This window comes from Nyctereutes procyonoides, unplaced genomic scaffold (genome assembly GCF_905146905.1).
Source record: "Nyctereutes procyonoides isolate TBG_1078 unplaced genomic scaffold, NYPRO_anot_genome, whole genome shotgun sequence".
Classification (NCBI taxonomy): Eukaryota; Metazoa; Chordata; class Mammalia; order Carnivora; family Canidae; genus Nyctereutes; species Nyctereutes procyonoides.
The window spans coordinates 17,160,368-17,180,985 of NW_026575046.1; the positions used below are offsets into that span (position 1 = coordinate 17,160,368).

General features: G+C 36.7%; 1 protein-coding gene across 1 annotated transcript in view; it reads left to right on the plus strand.

The window, feature by feature from the left end:
* The window catches only part of WDR70 (WD repeat domain 70), a 294,429-nt gene extending 274,842 nt beyond the window's left edge, over positions 1 to 19,587 (plus strand). The window contains exon 18 of the mRNA XM_055325309.1: positions 18,693 to 19,587. Within this exon, the coding sequence (XP_055181284.1) occupies positions 18,693 to 18,780 (88 nt within the window). The 3' untranslated portion in view covers positions 18,781 to 19,587. The remainder of the gene's footprint in view (positions 1 to 18,692) is intronic.
* Positions 19,588 to 20,618: the final 1,031 nt, after the last annotated feature.

The following is a 20,618-nucleotide window of genomic DNA, read 5'->3' on the forward strand; positions in this document are numbered from 1 at the left end:
AATATGTACTTTCAAATACTTTATTTATGGGTTAAAAGTCCAGTATTATCATTAGTTCTTTGCTCAAATTGTTCCAGCTTTGGCCAAGAAAATCTCCTTTGGAATAACTCCTGTCCTCTTTCGACAAGTCCCTCTATTTTTTTGAGCACTTCCTTACATTCTGATACTACAAGATATGCTAGAGTCATCTTTGTTTTTCTTCCCCCAGTCCTGGAATCAACTACTTCTTTTTTTAGGTTCCTTTTGTTTGAGAACAATGTTTAAAAACCAAGACGCTGGTACTAGATGTGCTTATTGCTACTGAAGTGTCATTGCTTCTAGATCCTCCTAGGGCTTCTTAGCTGACAAAACTTGGAAATACATACATATATATATATATATATATATATATATACACACACACACTCTTTTTCTGAAAGAGAAAGTAAACTTAGAAGTGTTCTTGAATCCAGAACTCTTGACCATGAAGTGAATACAAACAGGAAAGAATGGACTACACATAGACAGAACTACTATAGGAAAAAAAGTGAATCAGAACATTTCAAGTGGTGGAAATCTTTCCTTCCCTCACCCAAAAAACATAACTCAGAAGAAAATGAACACAACAACACTCAAAATGAAATAAAACGTCCTCAAACCAATACGTGGAGATATGAAAAAAAAACAACTTTGAATCAGAAATATAAAACTGAGAACAGAAATGAACAAAAAACAGAGACAAAATCAGAACATATATATATATATATATATATGCTAACCTATGAAACACACACACACACACACACATATATATATGCTAACCTATGAAACACACACACACGTACATGTATACACACACACACCTCTGCATTTATATTTTAAAAACTGAGTTTATACCGATGCCTTTGATTTCAGTCCTATGCCCGTTTCATTTTACCTTTCTTCTTCCTGTGTTTTTAACTTCTTTCTCCAATAATGAAAAACCTAGTTCTCATTACTAACAGAATATTTACTTATTTGTTCAATTCTAGTATACGTATAGTTTCAGAATTGCTGATCCATACACCTGTGAGAAACATTTTCTCTAACCAGGATTTCCCTAACTGCATTCATGTAGTTTTCCCCCATCCTTTTAGCCTTACAGTATCCAGTCAAGAGGTTGTTTTTCATAGTTACTTGGAAGAGAGATTTTCTTTTCCACTCTTGTCAGAGTGGTTATGTAATTCATTTGAAATGCAGTTAGGACCATTTATTAGTATGCATTCCTTTTTTGGTTTTCCCCTATGTTCTGTTTATTTGGGAGGTGTGTGTAGGGTGTGCAAAGTATTAATCTAATGTTAGGAGCCAGAGCCTTAAAAAAGACTTGCTTTTTCTCTCTGTTCCCTCATTTGCATACCCTGCTTCTCTCAGCCCCTTCCATGTTCTCCCTCATAGGCAGCCTATCTCTTTAGTTTCTGGTTCACTTTCCTGTAGGTTTCTTGCACAAGAGAACAGATTTGTATTTTCTTCTACCCTCTCTTTTCTTACATGAAGGATAGTATAATATAAATACCCTTCTGGGCCTTGCTTTTTTTTTTTTTTTTTCCACTTAGGGTTATGTCCTGGAAATCATCTACATCAGTTCATAGAGCTCCCTCTCATTCTTTTTCACTGCTGCATAGTACTTCATTTATGGAAGTATCATCATTTATTCAGCCACTCTCTTGTGAGTGGATATTTAGGTTGTTCTGGTATTTTGCAGTTGCTGACAGTGCTGTAGTACATAAACTTATGCATATGTGTTTTTGTAAGAGGTGTATTCAAGTTTTTTCTTGATGTCTTCATATATTATTAAACTTTTATCTTAAATTATGAAAGAGCTGGACCTTGATCACTTTTCAGAACATTAATATGCTGGAAAAAAATCAATTACGAACCAACTCAACATACATCTTATACCAGTATCAGTTCCTTGTCTGCTAATCATTATGAGCTCCTTTGCATAAAAGAAAAACACATTGTTTTAGCTTGGGTTTCTTAGAAGTAGATCCTGAGAAAAAGATTCATATAAAGGTGTTTATTAGAAAGCATCCATAGAGAAACCAATAGGAGAGTGGAGAAGTATTGAAACCAAGTAAGGACATGTCAAGCAAAGTTTCAGAGATGGCCACTTCGGCTCATTCTGCAAAGTAACCCTGGAGACCCTGGTCACAGGCATGGTAACTGGAGTACTTAATACTCCAGTTATCTATTGATCCTTGCTAATGGCTGCAGATAGGGTGGGGAAGACATTCCCAGGTACTTCCAGCTTCCCAGGACTTTAGCAAACTGCCCTCTGACAAAGGGATAGGTCCTGCTGTTGTGAGTGAAAGCACCCCACACAAAAATGCTAAAGAGAAAAAAAAATGCTAAAGAGATTTGTGGGCTTCTTGGGAGAAGCATTGCATCCTCTGCTGTACATGCTGTAGCAGAACAGACTTGACTATGTAATATCAGTGGTGGTTGTTCACAATGTATACTAATAACCAGACAGTACAGATGGAACATCTCTGAACAATTAGTTGGATAATACTACAACAGCTAAGAGGGTCATATCAAGGCTGGCCAGCTAAATAGTGTGCATTTAGCCTTTTTTTTGTATAGAATTTGTGTGTGTATAAGCTAATGGATGTCAACACATCATTGGCAATCAGATAAGCTTGTAGATTATGCCTCTGTTGACACTTCTGTTTTTGACGGAGTCATTATTTTCTAGTACTATTAGGGTTTTTTTTTTTTATGCTCAAAGAAACTTATTTAGAAACATACAAAAAAAATAGCTGGGGAGAGAAGAATCAACAGAGCTATGTTTTAAAATTTGCTGAACATAGTGAACATCATTTGGAGAAAACTTTGGCACTATCTACTCAAATTTAAAATGCAAATACCCTTTGACTTGGCAATTCTGTGTCCAGAAGTTTTGCACATGTGGCAAATATGTATGTCCAAAGATACTAAGTTCAGTGTTATTTATGAAAGCAAAAGACTGAGAACAAATGTAAATATCCTTCAATGGGATATTGTTTTAGAAAAGTATATCATATCTATACAATTGAAGATAACAAGAAAGCATAAAGAATCAGCTAGATACATATGGATGGATATGTCCTAATCTCCAGTAAAACAACCAACCAACAAGCAAAAACAGAAACCAGCTTATAAAAACATGCTGTCTGCATACTTATGTTTTTAAACAGTGGATGTAACTACACACATATCTGATCATTTATACACGACTCCCTCTGGGAGGAAATACAAGAAATGTGGGCGGTAGGTATCTTTTAAGTAGGAGAACAAAGGAGCAGGAATGAGATGATGGGCAGGGTGCTGGGGTTGGGTGGAGGGGGTGAAATGAAAGGGACTTTCCAAGTTCCATAGTCTGCCTGATAGCACTGCTGGACTTTTTTCACTATGTGCATGTATTCCTTAAAATCTCAGACATGAAAGTTACATATGATATTAAAGCTAGATCTTTCATCAAAAGATGAAAGAAGTTTTAGTTGTTAGAAGTTAAAACAAAAAAACAAACAAACAAACAAACAAAAAAAGAAGTTAAAACAATAGCCTGGAAATTCTAAGGCCAGCTTCCTGGCCGGGTTCTAGCAAGGACCTACTATCCAGTAAGTTCTAAAAGTTATATTCTCATTGTCTCACTTTCTTCAATGGTAAATAAGGTCTTTGACACTTTCCTATAAATTATACATTGTTAATATCACCCAGTAATCAGCAGTATTATTTCAGTATTTATGGAGATACCTCAGTAATTTACTTTGCATGTAAACGCACACAAATTTATTTGGAGCAGTTTGCTATCAAATGTATTTTAAAGTAAGCAGATTTAGGAATTTTTTTCTTCTTGGGTTTTGTTTTAGTTAAGAAAGCCTTCACATTCAAGATAATTCTTCAAATTCTCCCATCTTTCCATTAATACGTTTTTTTTTTTTTTGAGTTAAATCTTTTATTTACCTGAAATTATTTTAGTGAAGGGAGTGAGAAGGGTATATTCATTTCCTGTGGCCACTGTAACCAATTACCCCAGACGTGGTGGCCTATAAAATAGAAACGAATTCTCATAGTTCTGGAGGCCAGAAGTCTGAAATCAAGGTGTCATTGGAGGCACACTCTATACAGAGGCTCTAGGGGAAGCTCTGTTCCAGGCCTCTTCTAGCTTCTGGAGGTTGCCTGCTAACTTGGCTCAGAGTCACATTATCCCAGTCTCTTCTCAGTGCTCACTTTGCCCTGTGCTTTGTGTTGGTCTCCTCTTCTCTCTTACAAGCATACTCATGATGTCATTTGGGGCCCACCCAGGATAATCAGGATTATCGCCTGATCTTAAAATCCTTCATCACGTCTACAAAGACTTTTTTCCAAAAAGGTAATATTTACAGCTTCCAGGGATTTAAGGTGGATATTTCAGCCTACCACAGTAGAGCTCCAATTTAATTTTTTCCTGTTGGTTATCCAGTTCCTGTAACACTTTAATTGGATAATCTAGTTTTCCTTATTGAATCGAAATCACATCATTACACACTACACTTCCATATGAATTTTGGCCCATTTCTGGGCTTTCTCTTCTGCTCTATTATTTGGTCTATTCAAGTAGAGGTATCAGACTGTTTTCATTGTTGAAAGACTGCCTGTTCTCATTCTTTTTGTAGGTTTCCATGACTTTAAGCTGTCAGAGTAAACACCTGCCCCCTCCCCAATTCTTGGTGATATTTGTATTGGAAGTGAGTTAATGTGCATATTAATTTAGACAGAGTTTTACAATATTGGTTCTTTTAAACCAAGGGCAGGGTATGTCATTCTTTTCAATCACTTCTATCTCTCAGTAGTATTTTTAAGTTTTCTTTATATAGATCTTTCACATTCTCTTTTAATTTTGTTTCTAGTTATTTTATCTTTTTGTGCCATTGTAAATAGAATTTTCTGCTGAGTTTATAACTCTTGTGTATATGGAAATGCTCTGTGGCCACATATATATGTACTGCAATGTATATATCAGTATTTTATATACAGCTATTTATCTTGTTTTCCTATTGTTTTCAATACTTTTTCACTCAGTTTGCTTGTTGTTTCCAGGCATAAAATTATATCATATGCAAATAATGGTAGTGGTAAGATTACCTCATTCTTAACAATTTTTTAAATTTATTTTTTTAATTAAATTGTTTTTATTTGAGTTTAGAGGACACAGAATGTTATATTACTTTCAGCTGTGCAACTTAGTGATTTGACAAGTTTATACATTATGCTCTGTTCACCACAAGTGTAGTTCCCATCTGTCCTGTTACAGTATCATTGACTATATCCCTTATGCTGTGCCTTTTATTCTGGCGATGTATTCAGTCCATAACTGGAAGCCTGTATCTCCCACTCCCTGTATCACCCATTTTGCCCAACTCCCCACCTCCTTCCCTGTGGCAACCATAGTTTGTTCTCTGTATTTACAGGTCTGATTTTGTTTTTTGTTTGTTCATTGTAGGATTTTTTTGTTTTGGGGATTTTTTTAGATACCATTGGTGAGTGCAATCATACAGTATTTCTTTCTCTTACTAACTTAGGTCACTTAGCATAATACCATCCAGGGCCATCCATGTTGTCTCAAATGCCATGAGCTTATCCTTTTTTTGTTTTGTTTTGTTTTGGCTTTGTAATACTTCACTGTGTGTGTATATATCTGACAACTTTCTTACTCATTTGTCTATTGATAGGCACTTAGGTTGCTTCACATCTTGACTATTGTAATTAATGCTGCAATAAATATAGGAGTGCATTTATAATTTCAAATTAGTGTTTTTGTTACCTTGGGTAAATTACCCAATAGTGGAATTATTGGATCGTACATTTCTATTTTTATTTTTTTGAGGAATCTCCATACTATTTTTCACAAGGCTGTACCAATTTACATTCCCACCAACAGTGTAGGAAGGCTTCTTCTTCTCTACATCCATGCCAACTTGTTTCTTCTGTGTTTGATTTAGGTCATTCTGAAAGGTATGAGGTGATAACTCATTGTGGTTTTGAGTTGCATTTCCCTAATGATTATGTCTGTATACTGTATGTCTTCTACATAAAATGTCTATTCAGGTCCACTGCCCATTCTTTAATCAGACAGTTGGGGCAGGGGTGGTTGCTGTTGAATAGTGTAAGTTCTCTACGTTTTTTTGAATATTAACCCCTAATTGGATATGTCATTTGCAGATATCTTCTATTCAGTAGGTTGCCATTTAGTTTTGTTGATGGTTTCCTTTGCTGGGCACAAGCTTTTTATTTTCATGTAGTCCCACTCATTTATTTTTGTTTTCGTTTCCCTTGCCTCAGGAGACACATCTAAAAAAGTGCTGTAATGCCAATGTCAGAGAAATTACTGCCTATATTTGTGCTTTCAGGTCTCACATTTAGGTCTTTAATGCATTTTGAGGGGTTTTTTTTGTGTGTGTGTATGGTGTGAGAAAGGGGTCCAGTTTCCCCTTTTTTTGCGTGTAGCTGTCCAGTTTTCTCAGCACAATTTATTGAAGACACTGTCTTTTCCCCAATGTATATTCTTGCCTCCTTTGTCATTGATTGAACATTAAAGTGTAGGTTTATTTCAGGGCTCTCTATTCTATTCTGTTCTGTTGACCTATGTTTATTTTTGTGCCAGTAATACACTGTTTTGGTTACTATAGCTTTGTAGTATATCTTAAAATCTGGTATTGTGATACCTCCAGCTTTGTTCTTTTTTCTCAGAGTTGATTTGGGAATTCAGGATCTTTTGTGGTTCCATACAAATTTTAAAATTATTTGTTCTAGATTTGTGAAAAATGTTGTTGGTATTTTGATAGGGATTGCATTGAACCTGTAGATTGCTTTGAGTAATATGGACATTTTTTTAAAGATTTTATTTATTTATTCATTAGAGAGAGGGAGAGAGAGAGGCAGAGGGAGAAGCAGGTTCTATGCAGGGAGCCCGATGTGGGACTCGATCCCGGGACTCCAGGATCATGCCCTGAGCCAATGGCAGGCACTAAACCACTGAGCCACCCAGGGATCCCCAATATGGACATTTTTAATAATGCTTGTTCTTCCAATCCATGAGCATGGAGTATCTTTCCATTTGTTTGTGTCTTCAGTTTCTTTCATCAGTGTTTCAGAGTATAATCTTTCACCTCTTTGGTTAAGTTTATTTCTAGGTATTTTATTCTTTTTGGTACAATTGTAAGTAGTATTGTTTCCTTAATTTCTCTTTCTGCACTTTATTATTAGTGTATAGAAACACTACTGATTTCTAGATATTAATTTTGTATACTGCAACTCTACTGAATTCATTTATTCTAGTACTTTTTTGGTGGAGTCTTTAGGATTTTTTTTTTATGTAAGTATCATGTCATCTGCCAATCGTGATGGTTTAACTTCTATACCCGTATGAATGGCTCATTTCTTTTTGTGACTAGGACTTCTAGTACTATGTTGAGTAAAAGTGGCAAGAGTGGATATCTTTGTCTTATTCCTGATTTTAGAGAGAAAACTCTCAGTTTTCGCCACTGAATGTGATGTTAGCTGTGGGTTTTTCACAGATGGCCTTTATAATGTTGAGGTGTGTTCCTTCTAATCCCACTTTGTTGAAAGTTTTTATCATGAACAGATGTTACCCATTTTTTGTACTAGTTATCTAATTGTGTTAATACTACCAGAACAATATTAAATAATATGATCCCACATATCTTTTTCTTAATTTGAACCTTAAAGGAGTGACTCTGGGTAGCCCCGGCGGCCCAGCGGTTTAGTGCCGCCTTCAGCCCGGGGTGTGATCCTGGAGACCCGGGATCGAGTCCCACGTCAGGCTCCCTGCATCCATCCTGCTTCTCCCTCTGCCTATGTCTCTGCCTTTCTCTCTCTCTCTCTCTCTCTCTGTCTCTCATGAATAAATAGGTGAAATCTTTAAAAATAAACAAATAAGTAAATAAATAAAAATAAAGGAGTGACTCTGTTAGGTTAAATTATGTAATTGCCCTTTTGTAGGTGAAAAAGGGCAAATATTGGCAATTTCGTATTCAATTTAATATTTATCCATAAAGCATAATTTTTGAAAACTCATACATACAAGATGTTAAGGATGCATCCATATCTTTCTCTTCTATTTGTCTATTCAATAAAGATTTATTAAACACCTTCCATATGTCAGGTATTGTTCTAGATTATGAGGATACAGTAGTTTTTATGGAGCTTATATTCAAGTAGGCAGAGACAGACAATAAGTAAACCCAGAGGGTATCCCTGGGTGGCTCAGTGGTTTGGCGCCTGCCTTTGGCCCAGGGTGCAATCCTGGGGTCCCGGGATTGAGTCCCGCATCGGGTTCCCAGCATGGAGCCTGCTTCTCTCTCTCTCTATCATGAATAAATAAGTAATTAAAATATTTTAAAAAAAATAAATAAACCCATAAATTTTAGATGGTAGCTAGTGCAAAGAATAAAACTAAAATAGAGGTAAGAGGATTTTTAAAATATGGTGATGGGGTAAAACCTCTGCTAAGTGATTTTTGACTTGGATGAAATGAGAGAGTGAGCTGTGTAGATATCCAAGGGAAGAGCATCCTATGCAAAGAAAACACCATATAAAGATCAAGAGGCATGTTCTTCTGAAATAGATGAAATAGATTCTGAAATTTTACTGGATTTGTTTATTGTATTTCTGTGAAAGTGATCATATGACTTTTCTTCTTTGATAAATGAATATTGTGAAGTATATTACTGAATTTCCTTATATCAATAATTATATATTATTGAATTATCCTTGTATCTTTAATATGACGCTCACATAGTTATGTTTTTTTTTTTTTTTTTTTTTTTAGTTATGGTTTATTCTTTGTCCTCTGTCAGACTGGCTTTGTAAAAATTTTGTATGCTTTTCCGTATACATTCTCTCGGGCTATTTTGAATATCATTAAATTTATCTACTTTGAAAAGATTTGATAGAATTCACTTGTGAAACTATCAAAACCTTTTGCTTTTCTGGAGGGGAGGGTAAATAGTAATTTCTTAGTTTCTCTCTTTCTTTTCCATCCCCCCCACCCCCACAGTAAATACTCTATTTGGATTTTCCAATTCTTGTGAATCTGCTCAGTAGCTAATATTTTCTTGGGAAATCATTCATCCAGATTTTCAGCTTTCTGTAAATAGAATTAATTAAAGTGGAATTTCTTTTTGTTTTTTTGGTGAGCATTAACAAATGATATTTTCCTGCATTGTAGGTAATTTAGTTATATTTACAGTTGAATAATGTGCTAGCTTAAATGTTAGCTCTGCAGATAGAACAGATACTATCATGTCTTTTTCCCTGCATGTGAGGAGACCAAAGCTTGCAATTGACAGTGATTGCAACTAGAACTGTACTTCAGCTCTCTTGATCCCTACTCTAATGAGCTTTTCCGAGGTCTGTGCTCTGTTAATACATACCCTTCTGCTGCTGCATTTTCCTCTCATCTCCTTCCTTCCACCCAATTTTGTCACCTTCCATTTATTGCATACTAACTAAGTTCATGGCACTGTCTGTGGCATGTGATTTGTTAGCCAGAATGGCAGTACTATTTCTCCTGTGTTCACCTGCTAGAGTATACTATTTACTGCCAAGTGGCAAAGTGTTCGAAAGGGAAGCTAATATTTAAAAGGATCTTTTCGTAAAGGTCACTGTAATCGAGAATGTGTGTCTGGTTGTTTTTCTTCACTGCAATTGACTTCTGTCAGTGATGAAATGAAGATTTACTGTATCTCACTTTATCACAGAAAAGCACAATTAGACATTACATAAATCTCCCTGCTTCCACATGACATATGCTCACCTTTGTTCTCCAATGATGATAACAAAGAGTCTTTGAACACTTTACCTTTATCAATTGAGTCTTCGAGTTTCATTCCTGGCACTAGCAATGTAATAGCCATGGAAGTTTTAAAGCACTGCAGTATCACAGAAGCCTCTTGTTCAGCCACACATGGTCAGATTCAATTACAGTTTCTTGTTAAAAGAAGTGGCTCGAGGGAGGGGCGAGGAGCTGGCTGGAGAGTGGGCAGGATATAGATCCAGAATGCTATTAGCTTACACATCAGACAGAGATGGACGTGTGTGGGAGCCTGGACCCTGGCCAGCAGCTTGACAGCCTGACAGCTCTGTCAGCCATGGTCACTTTTCTTGCCAGATAAGCTGCCATTATTGCCAGTTCAGTCAATTTAATTTTCGGTGTGCATGTCTTGTCAGATACGGGATACATGGATATATGAACTTATATTAAAATATCACTCCCATCTATAAAGGATCCAGTTAAAGTCATGTTGAATTAATAGACAGTATTTAAAGAGATCATTCTTTGAGTGAGTAAAGGTTTACATGTTATTTGTGTCAAGAAGAGACATAAAACCCCCAGAGGAAAATGTAACTTTTTTTCCTGAGTTCTATTTAAGTGACTGATTGATTGTCCCTGTCCACCATATTCCTGTATAGAGGCCAGCATTTCTCAACGTGGTTTTGTGAACTGCCTCTCATCAGAGTCAAAGGTGGGAGTAGTGGGTTAAAAATGCAGGTTTCTAAATGGCACCTCAGACCAATTCAGATTCTGTGAGCTTGGGGCTGGAAATCTGCATCTTAAGTTTCTTAGGTGATTATTTTGTGCACTAAACTTTGATAATAACGCAAAAGTGATTATTTAAAATAAATCACAAATGATTCACCCCTAGAAAATTAAAATGCACAGAATAGATTATTCCAATTATACAGGGTGCCTGGGTGGCTCAGTGGTTGGGCGTCTGCCTTTGGCTCAGGGCGTGATCCTGGAGTCCCAGGATCAAGTCCCACATCAGGCTCCCTGCATGGAACCTGCTTCTCTCTCTCTGCCTGTGTCTCTGCCTCTCTCTGTGTCTCTCATGAATAAATAAATAAAATCTTAAAAAAAAGAACTTTATATTATTTATTTATCTTCACAACAGCTTATGAAGGAAATGGTATTATTGTCCCATTTTACTGATGAGGAAGTTGAGGCTTATCACTTGACCAAAGCCACACAGGTAGCAGGTGGCAGAATTGGAATTTGAATGCAGGCAGTCTGGCTTCAGAGTCAAGCTTCTGCTCTTGATGACTACAGAATATTGCTTCTCATCACAAAGCAACTGATCGCAGTTACTAAAAACTTGATTACTAGTGAAGCTGAAAAGACGACTGTGTGAGCCAGCGTGACATAGCTGAACACTAGACTAAGAATCAGACGTTCCGGGGATCGTTCTCGCTGTGCATTTCACTGACGTTGCCTGAGGTTGTTTCCCCGACTGTGAAATAAGAGAGCAGGGCTATGGTAACACCCGGCTACACATGTGAGCTGACGGGGGGCGGGGGGGGGGTGCAGATGACACCTGGGTGGCCTCAGGCCTGTGTGCTCTTCAAACATTTTATCCTTCTAACTTTAACCATTTGATGATAAGGCAGGTAATAGTGATTTTGGAGGGTTCTTATTGTTTTCCTTTTCCTCTCTTTTCTCTTTCTCTTTTTGTTTCCAGTTTCCACAGGTTTCACATTTGTCCCTTTTTTCCACCCTCACCCAGGCTTTGAACTCACACACCCAGCATTATGAGTTAGTGTGCCCTCTTTAATGAGTCTGAGATATGTTTATCTGTTTTCCAAAATATTATGTATTCATTTTTTGAAGAAAATAGAACATTCTTTATCTAGAAACATCATGTTGCTTCTCATCTTCTTATTCATCCCTAATATTTAAAAAAAAAATTATCTTTGATTAGCTCTTTGCCAGAAAGAAGGGCCCATTTCAAGTGGAATCTTTTGGTCAAGCCCTTCATTTAATCTTAATAATTCTGCAATTGTGATGACTGGGTCACAGTTCATCTGGACTGTATTCATTCTAACAGGGTTAACAAGTGTGTCAGATTGTCAAGTCATGGCTATAATTGACTTTGGCTTTGAGGTTTTCCTTCATAATAAACAATGGGCCCTGAGCCAAAAAAGCTTGTGGTTTATACTCCCATTCTGATGACTAAATATTGCAAGTGATTTCTCCTCATACTCATTCTGTGACCCTGGAACTCGCTTTATGCTTTTTGAATGAATCATATCAGAAGAATATCCATAATTAAAAAGAATGTGACCTGTGCACTTTGCATTGCAGCTGAAGACATTCTGAGATTCTTCTGTGGCCTGAGCACTAGAAAGGGAGTACAGAAGGCCTAGGTTAGAGCTTAGTCAGAAGAGAGAAGACAGCCTGGCTTGATGGTTTGAATCTCTCACACAAACAATGCACCTCAGAAACACCCTCATAGATTATTGCAGGGGGAATATTCATTATTCGTTACTGACTATTCTACACAAAATTCTTCTGGATGGAAACACTGAGGGTGGGACTCAGTTTTTGTTGGGCTTCTGACATTTTTCTCTTAGAACACAGTTGCTGGGAAGGGCTCACTTTGTACGAATATGATTGAGAATTCAGTTTAAAAAATGTCCCGGGGCAGCCCAGGTGGCTCAGCGATTTAGTGCTGCCTTCAGCCCAGGGTGTGATCTTGGAGACCCGGGATTGATATTAATTCTCCCAGATCAGGCCCTGGGCCGGAGGTGGCACTAAACCGCTGAGCCACCTGGGCTGCCCTAAAGATTTTATTTATTTATTCATGAGAGACACACAGAGAGAGAGGCAGAGACATAGGCAGAGGGAGAAGCAGGCTCCATGCAAAGCCCGACACGGGACTCGATCCCAGGACTCCAGTATCACGCTCTGGGCCGAAGACAGGCGCTAAGCCGCTGAGCCACCCAGGGATTCCCCTGTTGATTTATTTTTATAGTAGTTTTCTATGCCGAGGGCAAATTAGGCCATCCCCCAGGGAAGAGATTTTTTGGTTCTCTTCCTAACTTTGCCTAATCATTTCTGTTTCTCATTGTCTTAAAGAGTAATGACTGAAGAAATCCATTTTTTAAATGCCCTAGATAATCATTCATGAATTGAATTTTTTAGTCTTTCCCCAAAAAAATGAGTTTCCAAAATTTTTCAAAAGAATAACTGCTGGAAATTAATTTAAAGATAATAATGGCTGCAAAGAAAGAATAGCTGCAAGATTCAAAGCTGTAATTCTCTCACTTTGCTTCTATAAAACACTGGCATTCTCTAGACTTGACAGGATGTTCAGTGTACTCAAGTCAAATACTCTTTTGTAGAAAAAAGCCTCTATTCAGCAAACAACATACAGCTCTTATGGAAGGCTCTGAACGGTGCTGTGAGAATGTTGGTATTAGGAGCAGGATGGATTGGAACAGGGGAAACTTCTCTCCGTGGGCTGTATCTCCCTTCACCTGCTCATGCCTAACTCCCAAGAATTAAAGACTGTTTCAGGGGTGGGCCTGTGAGAGTGTGGCCTTGAACCCCATCCCTTCACCCAGTCTTCAGTGGTCTGAAGGCATGTGCCCGGGGCTGGCTTCTCCTAAGGTGAGAAGTACTTTCCTACATTTGGGAAGCTCATCACATGTCAAAGTTGATGTTAAGAAGACAGAGTCTCACTCCACAGCCTGGTTTCAGAGCCCTGCTTTAAAGCACTGCCTTCTTTCCCCAGCTGGGAGGGAAAATGTTCCCATGGGTGCTACTCAGTGCTCTCTACCAACCGGTGCTATGAGATAAGTGTAGGAATTGAGGGTAGTCATTTAGAAAATTGTATAGCTATTTGATATATTTTTAGAATCTAATAAAAAGTTTGATTTGTACTTTGAAACAGTCTTTATTTTTCTAGAAATATAATATTTGTCTGCAAAGGATTGGAAATTAGAAAACAAAGACGGGCTTACACCACAGATGGTTTGAGAAGCACTGCTCTAGGCAGAGCCCTAGATTGGAGCTAAGGCCTTCTCCAGCGTGCCTCTTGTTTATTCTAGAAGCAGGTTCATTATTCCTTATCCCCAAGTCCAAGAGTCTGATTCTTATTTTTTTTAAATAAAAAAAAATTTTTTAAGTTTGGTAAAATATATATAACATAAAACCCTCTTTAACCATTTTTAAGTGTGTATTTCAGTAGTGTTAAGCACATTTACATTGTTGTGCAGCCAATCTTCAGAACTCTTCTTATCTTGCAAAACTAAAACTCTTTACGCACTAAACAAGAATTCTTTCCCCATCTTTCCAGTCCCTGGCAACCACCATTCTGCCTCATGGATATGACTATCTGAGTATCGGATATTAAATGGAATTATATAGTATTTGTCTTTTTGTGACTGACCTGTTTCACTTATCATAATGTCATTAAGGTTCATCTGTAGCATTTGCCAGAGTTTCTCTCCTTTTTAAGGCTGAATAATATTTCATTATAGATATCACCACATTTTGTTTATCCATTCATCTATCCACGACATTTAGGTTGCTTCTACCTTCTGACTATCTGAATAATGTTGCATTGAACATGGGTATGCAAATATCTCTTTAAGACCCCACTTTCATTTTGGGGCGCATATTTCCTGAAGTGGAATTGCCAGATCACATGATAATTTTATTATTATTATTTTTTTTTTTGAGGAACTACCATGTCATTTTCCATAGATGCAGCATCATTTTAAATTCCCACCATCACTGTGTAAAGGGTTCCAGTTTCTTCACATCCTGGCCAATACTTTTTATTTTCTGGGGTTGGTTTGATAGTAACCATCTTGGTGGGTGTGAGGTGTTACTATGGTTTTGATCTGCATTTCCTTAATGATTGACAATGTTGAGCATCTTCTTATGTGCTTGTTAGTCTTTTGCTATCTTCTTTGGAGGCATATCTATTCAAGCCCTTTGCCCAGTTTTAAACTGTGTTGTTTGGGGTTGTGTTGTTGTTGTTGTTGTTATTGTTGAGTTTTAAGAGTTCTTTATATATCCTAGATACTAACCTCTTATCAAATATATGATTAGCAAGTATTTTCTCCCATTTCATAGGTTGGTTTTTTAGACTATCGATTGTGTCCATTGGTTCACAGGTTTTAATTTTGATAAAGTTCAATTGACTTATTTTATTATGCTTTTGCTTTTGCTGTTTTATCAAAGAAACCATTACTATATTCCGATGTCATAAAGCTTTTCCATGATATTTTATAGTTTTTGCTCTTAGGTTTAGGTCTTCGATCCATTTTAAGTTAACTTTTGCATATGGTGTAAGTAAGAGTCCAGTTTTATTTATTGCATTTGGTACAATTTTGCGAACACCCTTTTTTGAAAGGAACCTACTTCTTACACTCAGGTATTCCCTACCTAGCCAATAAAATGAAAGACAAAATGGTAAATAAGCAATGCTGGGAAAATTTGGACGCTAGTTTGTGCCTTGATTTTGGTAAGTAGGGGACGGAGAGCCTGGCTTTTTGAAAGCTAAATGTCATGATTTGATGTTGCATATACATAATATGGTTATTTTGCTGGCAACATTGTAATTCAAAAAACGGAATTTAAAACACTAAATTTCATGGAGTTCCTCAAAGAGACCATTCTATCTTCTACACAAATTCATATCCCCTAAGTTAAAATTACCTGGAGAAGGCAAAGGAAACTGTTATGGTCTGGTAATTGAAAGTGACAGTCTGAGTGATCCTGTTGTTAAAGTTTAGTCAATTTTGCTGAGTTTAGTGCTGAGGGAAAATGTATCTCCTTTGAAGACGAATATTTTTTTTTCCTTTTTCTTGGCTACTAGAAAGTTGAGTGTTGTCTTATTACGCTTATCCTTTTGTTCCTTGGTTCTTCACCTTCTCATTTGTTTTGATTTTCTTTATAAGTCCATTTTATTGAGGTATAATCTATGTATAATAAATTGGAAAATGAAAAAAAAAAATTGGAAAATGCACTCATTCAAGTTTTGACAAATGTATACACACTTATGTAATCACCACTTCAATCAAGATTATGCAACATTTCCATCCCTGCAAAACATTCATGCCTCTTTACAATCATTGCTCCCTTTCTGCCCTGTGTCTTAGCCCTTCAAGTTAGCCACCAACTTGCAAAAAATACTTTTGGGAAGTAGGTAGAATATGAGAGTAAGTACTTACATGAAATAACCTTTTTAAACCTTTCTATTCTTCCTGTGATCTGTCATTTAAATTCTTTTTTTATTTATTTATTTTTTTAATTTTTATTTATTTATGATAGTCACACACAGAGAGAGAGAGAGAGAGGCAGAGACACAGGCAGAGGGAGAAGCAGGCTCCATGCACTGGGAGCCCGACGTGGGATTCGATCCCGGGTCTCCAGGATCGCGCCCTGGGTCAAAGGCAGGCGCCAAACCGCTGCGCCACCCAGGGATCCCTAAATTCTTTTTTTATATCCAAAAAAGCACCATTAAAACTTCTTAGTCCTTAAGTCTTGTTGCGGCTAACATTGACGAGCTGGTTGTCTCATGAAGCACTGCCACATACCGTTATAAGACCACGTTATTTTTTTCTCTTTAGAAATTAAACATCTAATTCAAAAGATTTTTAAATCCAGACAGATTTGTTCCCATATGGGTTTGTCCATACCTCTGTGGCCCACATCTTTACCAGTAGATGAAATATGCAATGAGCTCCAGTTGTCTTTTGTAGCATGTTAGAGAGACAGGGGTGCTGCTTTCTAGTAATTCAGCAACTCATGACTTATGAAAATCTGCAGCTGTTTTTGGAAACATTAGAGCTGTGACTTGTTTGTAGATGTCATAGCAGTGTCTTGAGAAGTTTGACTGGATTGTGTATGAGGACACTTTGGGTTCCAGGTAGATGTGTGAGTCACTAGAGGGACAGGAGTTGTGACTAGCTTATGCGTGAGGAATTCCAGTACATAGCTTGCATCAGAGCAACATCAGCATGAGTGTGGATGGTATAGACTTCTTCCCAGGATAGTAAAACGACAGCAACAAGTAATACAAGGTTTTAACCCTATTTTCACTTGTTAAAGAAAAGGAATTGTTGTTGTCATTATTTTAACATTCTGGAATTGCTTTGATGTAATGAATTGAATTCAAGATGAAGATATAAGCTTAAATATATAATCTTCTGATACAGTGCTTTAATATTTCCTACTTTGGAAAACAGTAGTGGAGGAGGTTCCTCAAAAAGATAAAAACAGAACTACCCAAAACCTAAAATTGTACTACTAGGTATTTTCTCAAAGGATACAAAAATACAGATTTGAAGGCACACATGCACTCCAGTGCTCATAGCAGCATTATCAACAATTGCCAAACTATGGAAGGAGCCCAACTGTCCAGTGACTGATGAATGGATAAAGATGTGGTATACATACCCAATAGAATACTACTCAGCCATCAAAAAGAATGAAATCTTGGGATCCCTGGGTGGCGCAGCGGTTTAGTGCCTGCCCTTTGGCCCAGGGCGCGATCCTGGAGACCTGGGATTGAATCCCACGTCGGGCTCCCGGTGCATGGAGCCTGCTTCTCCCTCTGCCTGTGTCTCTGCCCCCCCCCCTCTGTGTGTGACTATCATAAATAAATAAAAATTTAAAAAAAAGAATGAAATCTTATAATTTGCAATGACATGGATGAAGCTAGAGAATATTATGCTAAGCGACCTAAGTCAGAGAAAAAGAAATACCAAATGATTTCACTCATATGTGGAATTTAAGAAAGAAACAGATGAACCTATGAGAAGGAAAAAGAGAGAAAGAGGGAAGCAAACTATGAGAGACCCTTAATGATAGAGAACAAATTGAGGGTTGTGAGAGAGAAGTGTGTGGGAGTGGGCTAAATGGATGGATATTAAGGAGGGCACTTGTTGTGATGAGCACTGACTGTTATAGGTAAGTGATGAATCACTAAATTCTACTCCTGAAACAAAAAAAAAAAAAAAAAAAGAAAAAGAAAAATGTCAAAAAAAGATTTCCTTGTAATGTGATAGAGCTGTTTTTAAAAGGGAATCAGCAATAACATGACCACAAAGGAGCATAGATTATAACCATTTCACATATTTATTTTTTGAAATTATTTTTTGTGTGAATTGTATAAAAAGGAAAGTCATTGAACCATGTATGTTTATAAAGCTCAGAACTAATGCAAAGATTGCTTGATGTACCGTGTGCCAGAATTAAAACAGTGATACTCAGTGATGTATCCTAAAATGTTTGACATTTCTGTGCACTGAACTGGGTGTTGGAGTGGAGAGAATGTCTATTCAATTGTTTTTTTATTTTTGCTGGCAGTACTCAAGTTATTCTATATATTATAATCCATTATTTTAGACTCATTAAATAAGAAAGCAAATTTTCTCAAATTCTCCTGTTCGTGTGCACCATAATTACATGTATTTGGACTACTTAAATCTAGGAACAACCCAAAAAGCCGTAAATAAAGGTCATGTGTGTTCTTGCTTGGTTACTATAATTTGGCTTCCCAAACAGTCCCAGTTGGCCTGAGTTTGAAGTAGAGGGTGGTTATGGTTATGAATATATGAGATACTGAATTTGATATATTTTCATTTTATTTAAGCAAAGGACAGCATACATAATCTGCCACAGAGGGAAAACCTTTAGGAGCATCTTTGGCTCTTTGATGAACAAAATTAAATTTCTCTTATTCTTTTTTTTTTTTTTGCCAGGAATTTAATGATTGATATTTAATAATTGAGAGATAATTGAGTCCAATATGCTTCCACTTGATGAAAGTAGCAAAGTCTAATCGAATAAGCACTTGCTGACTAAATTTTTCCTCTTTTTATTAACTTTCTTTTAGGACTCAGCCCAAAACCATGTTTGCCCAAGTTGAATCTGACGATGAGGAAGCAAAGAATGAGCCAGAATGGAAAAAGCGTAAAATTTGAAGACTCTCACATGAGTGCTGTTTGCATGAGGGGAAGTGATATCGGACAGTTTTTTTTTTTTTAATGAAATAAAAAATACATTTTTATGAAAAGTTTTTGTAGTTTGCATTGTTGAACCATTCAAAAGATTGGTAGCTAATCTTCACTAAAATTGTACTTACATTTTCTTAACTACAACTATGAATCTGTATTATAAATAAATAAGGGGTATATTCTTAGCCTATTACCAAGTAATTTAGGTATTTGGAAACTTTAGTCAACAATTATTGGTCCTGTACAAATTCTTATAACCTTGGGAGAGAGAATGTACATTGAGATGGACATGTGTCTTGAGCAATTCTAGGAGCATAATATGAAAATAGGCATCAAAAGGTTTAATATTTCTGTATAATTTCACAATATTTATTACATGATTATAAATAATTAGGCTGAGTTCAGGCTAAAAGCATTGCTGTACTAGGAAAGAACATGTATCTGTTTATCCTTAAACAGCAGAATACAGTGGTTAGGATTTAGGAAGCAAACTTTGAAGTTAAACCCATGTGGATTCAAACTTTGGCTCTACTCTTTACTGTCTAGGTCTTCTTGCAAGCTATTAAACTTCTCTCTTCTAGCCTCAGATGATGATAGCACCATCTTCATAGGTTTGTTACAGGATTAGATGAGACATTCCTTGTATAGCATTTAGTATAGTACCTGACATGTAACAAACATACACTATTTCCTATTTAAAAATAGAGCTAATGATATCTACTTTGCCTGATTTTCATCACTATTAAATTAGAAAAGTATTAAAATGTTTGTACCTATAATTAGACTTTAAAAATCATTCTAAATAAAGTCCTTGTGCTTTTGTGACTAGAAAACTAAAACAAAAGTTGGCAGTTTGTCCAAAGTAATAATGAGTCAATAGAATAAAATTCCGTGGACATATTTCACACAGACCTGGGGTAATTTTGTGTGTCAAATAGTCCCCACTAGAAAATTCAGGAATTTTTAGTCCTTTTGCCTTTTCCCCTCCTGCTCTCATTTGTCCTAGTAAATTAAATAATTATAAAAATGAATGATGATCCAAAATGTGTGTTGGAAAGTTACAGGCCTCACATACGTAATACCTCCTCCCCCCAAATCTTTTTCACCAAGATCACATGTACACAGCTTTCCTGCCTCTACAGTTCTGAAATGGGTAGTAGTGGGCATTCCTCCATAAATAAATCCTCAAAACCTTCATCCTTGTCAACTATTCTCTGCCCTTTTTCTCTTCTACCACCATTTTCATTCTCTTCCCCTTCCCTCATCACTTAGCTTATAGGTAATAACTGACATTTGCTACTGTGCCTACTATCTGATGACTACTCTTCTGAGCTCTTTATCTGCAGTAGCTCATTTAATCCTCACAAAATCCCATGAATAGGTAAAATTGCTAAACCCATTTTACAGATACGACAAAAGAGATTCAAGAAGTCAAGTAATCTGTCCGAGATTACAGTTAAGGAGGGCTATATACAAAGACACCCAAGATTTCTAAGCATCAGTAGTTAACAAACTGTCCCAAGTTTCCTATTACCGTTGAAATACACTTCATCCAAAATCAATTACAGACCAATATTTTGTTCTGTTCCAAGTGCTTAGGATTTGTAAATTTACTGTTTCTTGGATAAAATTTACTGAAAGCATTTCATTTTTTTCCTGTCTTAACATAAACATTGCACCATATGGAAGTATTCGTCTTACACAGCCAAAAGTTGTTGTGGAAGGTTGGAGGGAGGAATAAAAACTTGATCATAGTGGTCTTGGCGGAGCCTGCTATGATGTAAGGGGAGAGAAAGACAGATTTA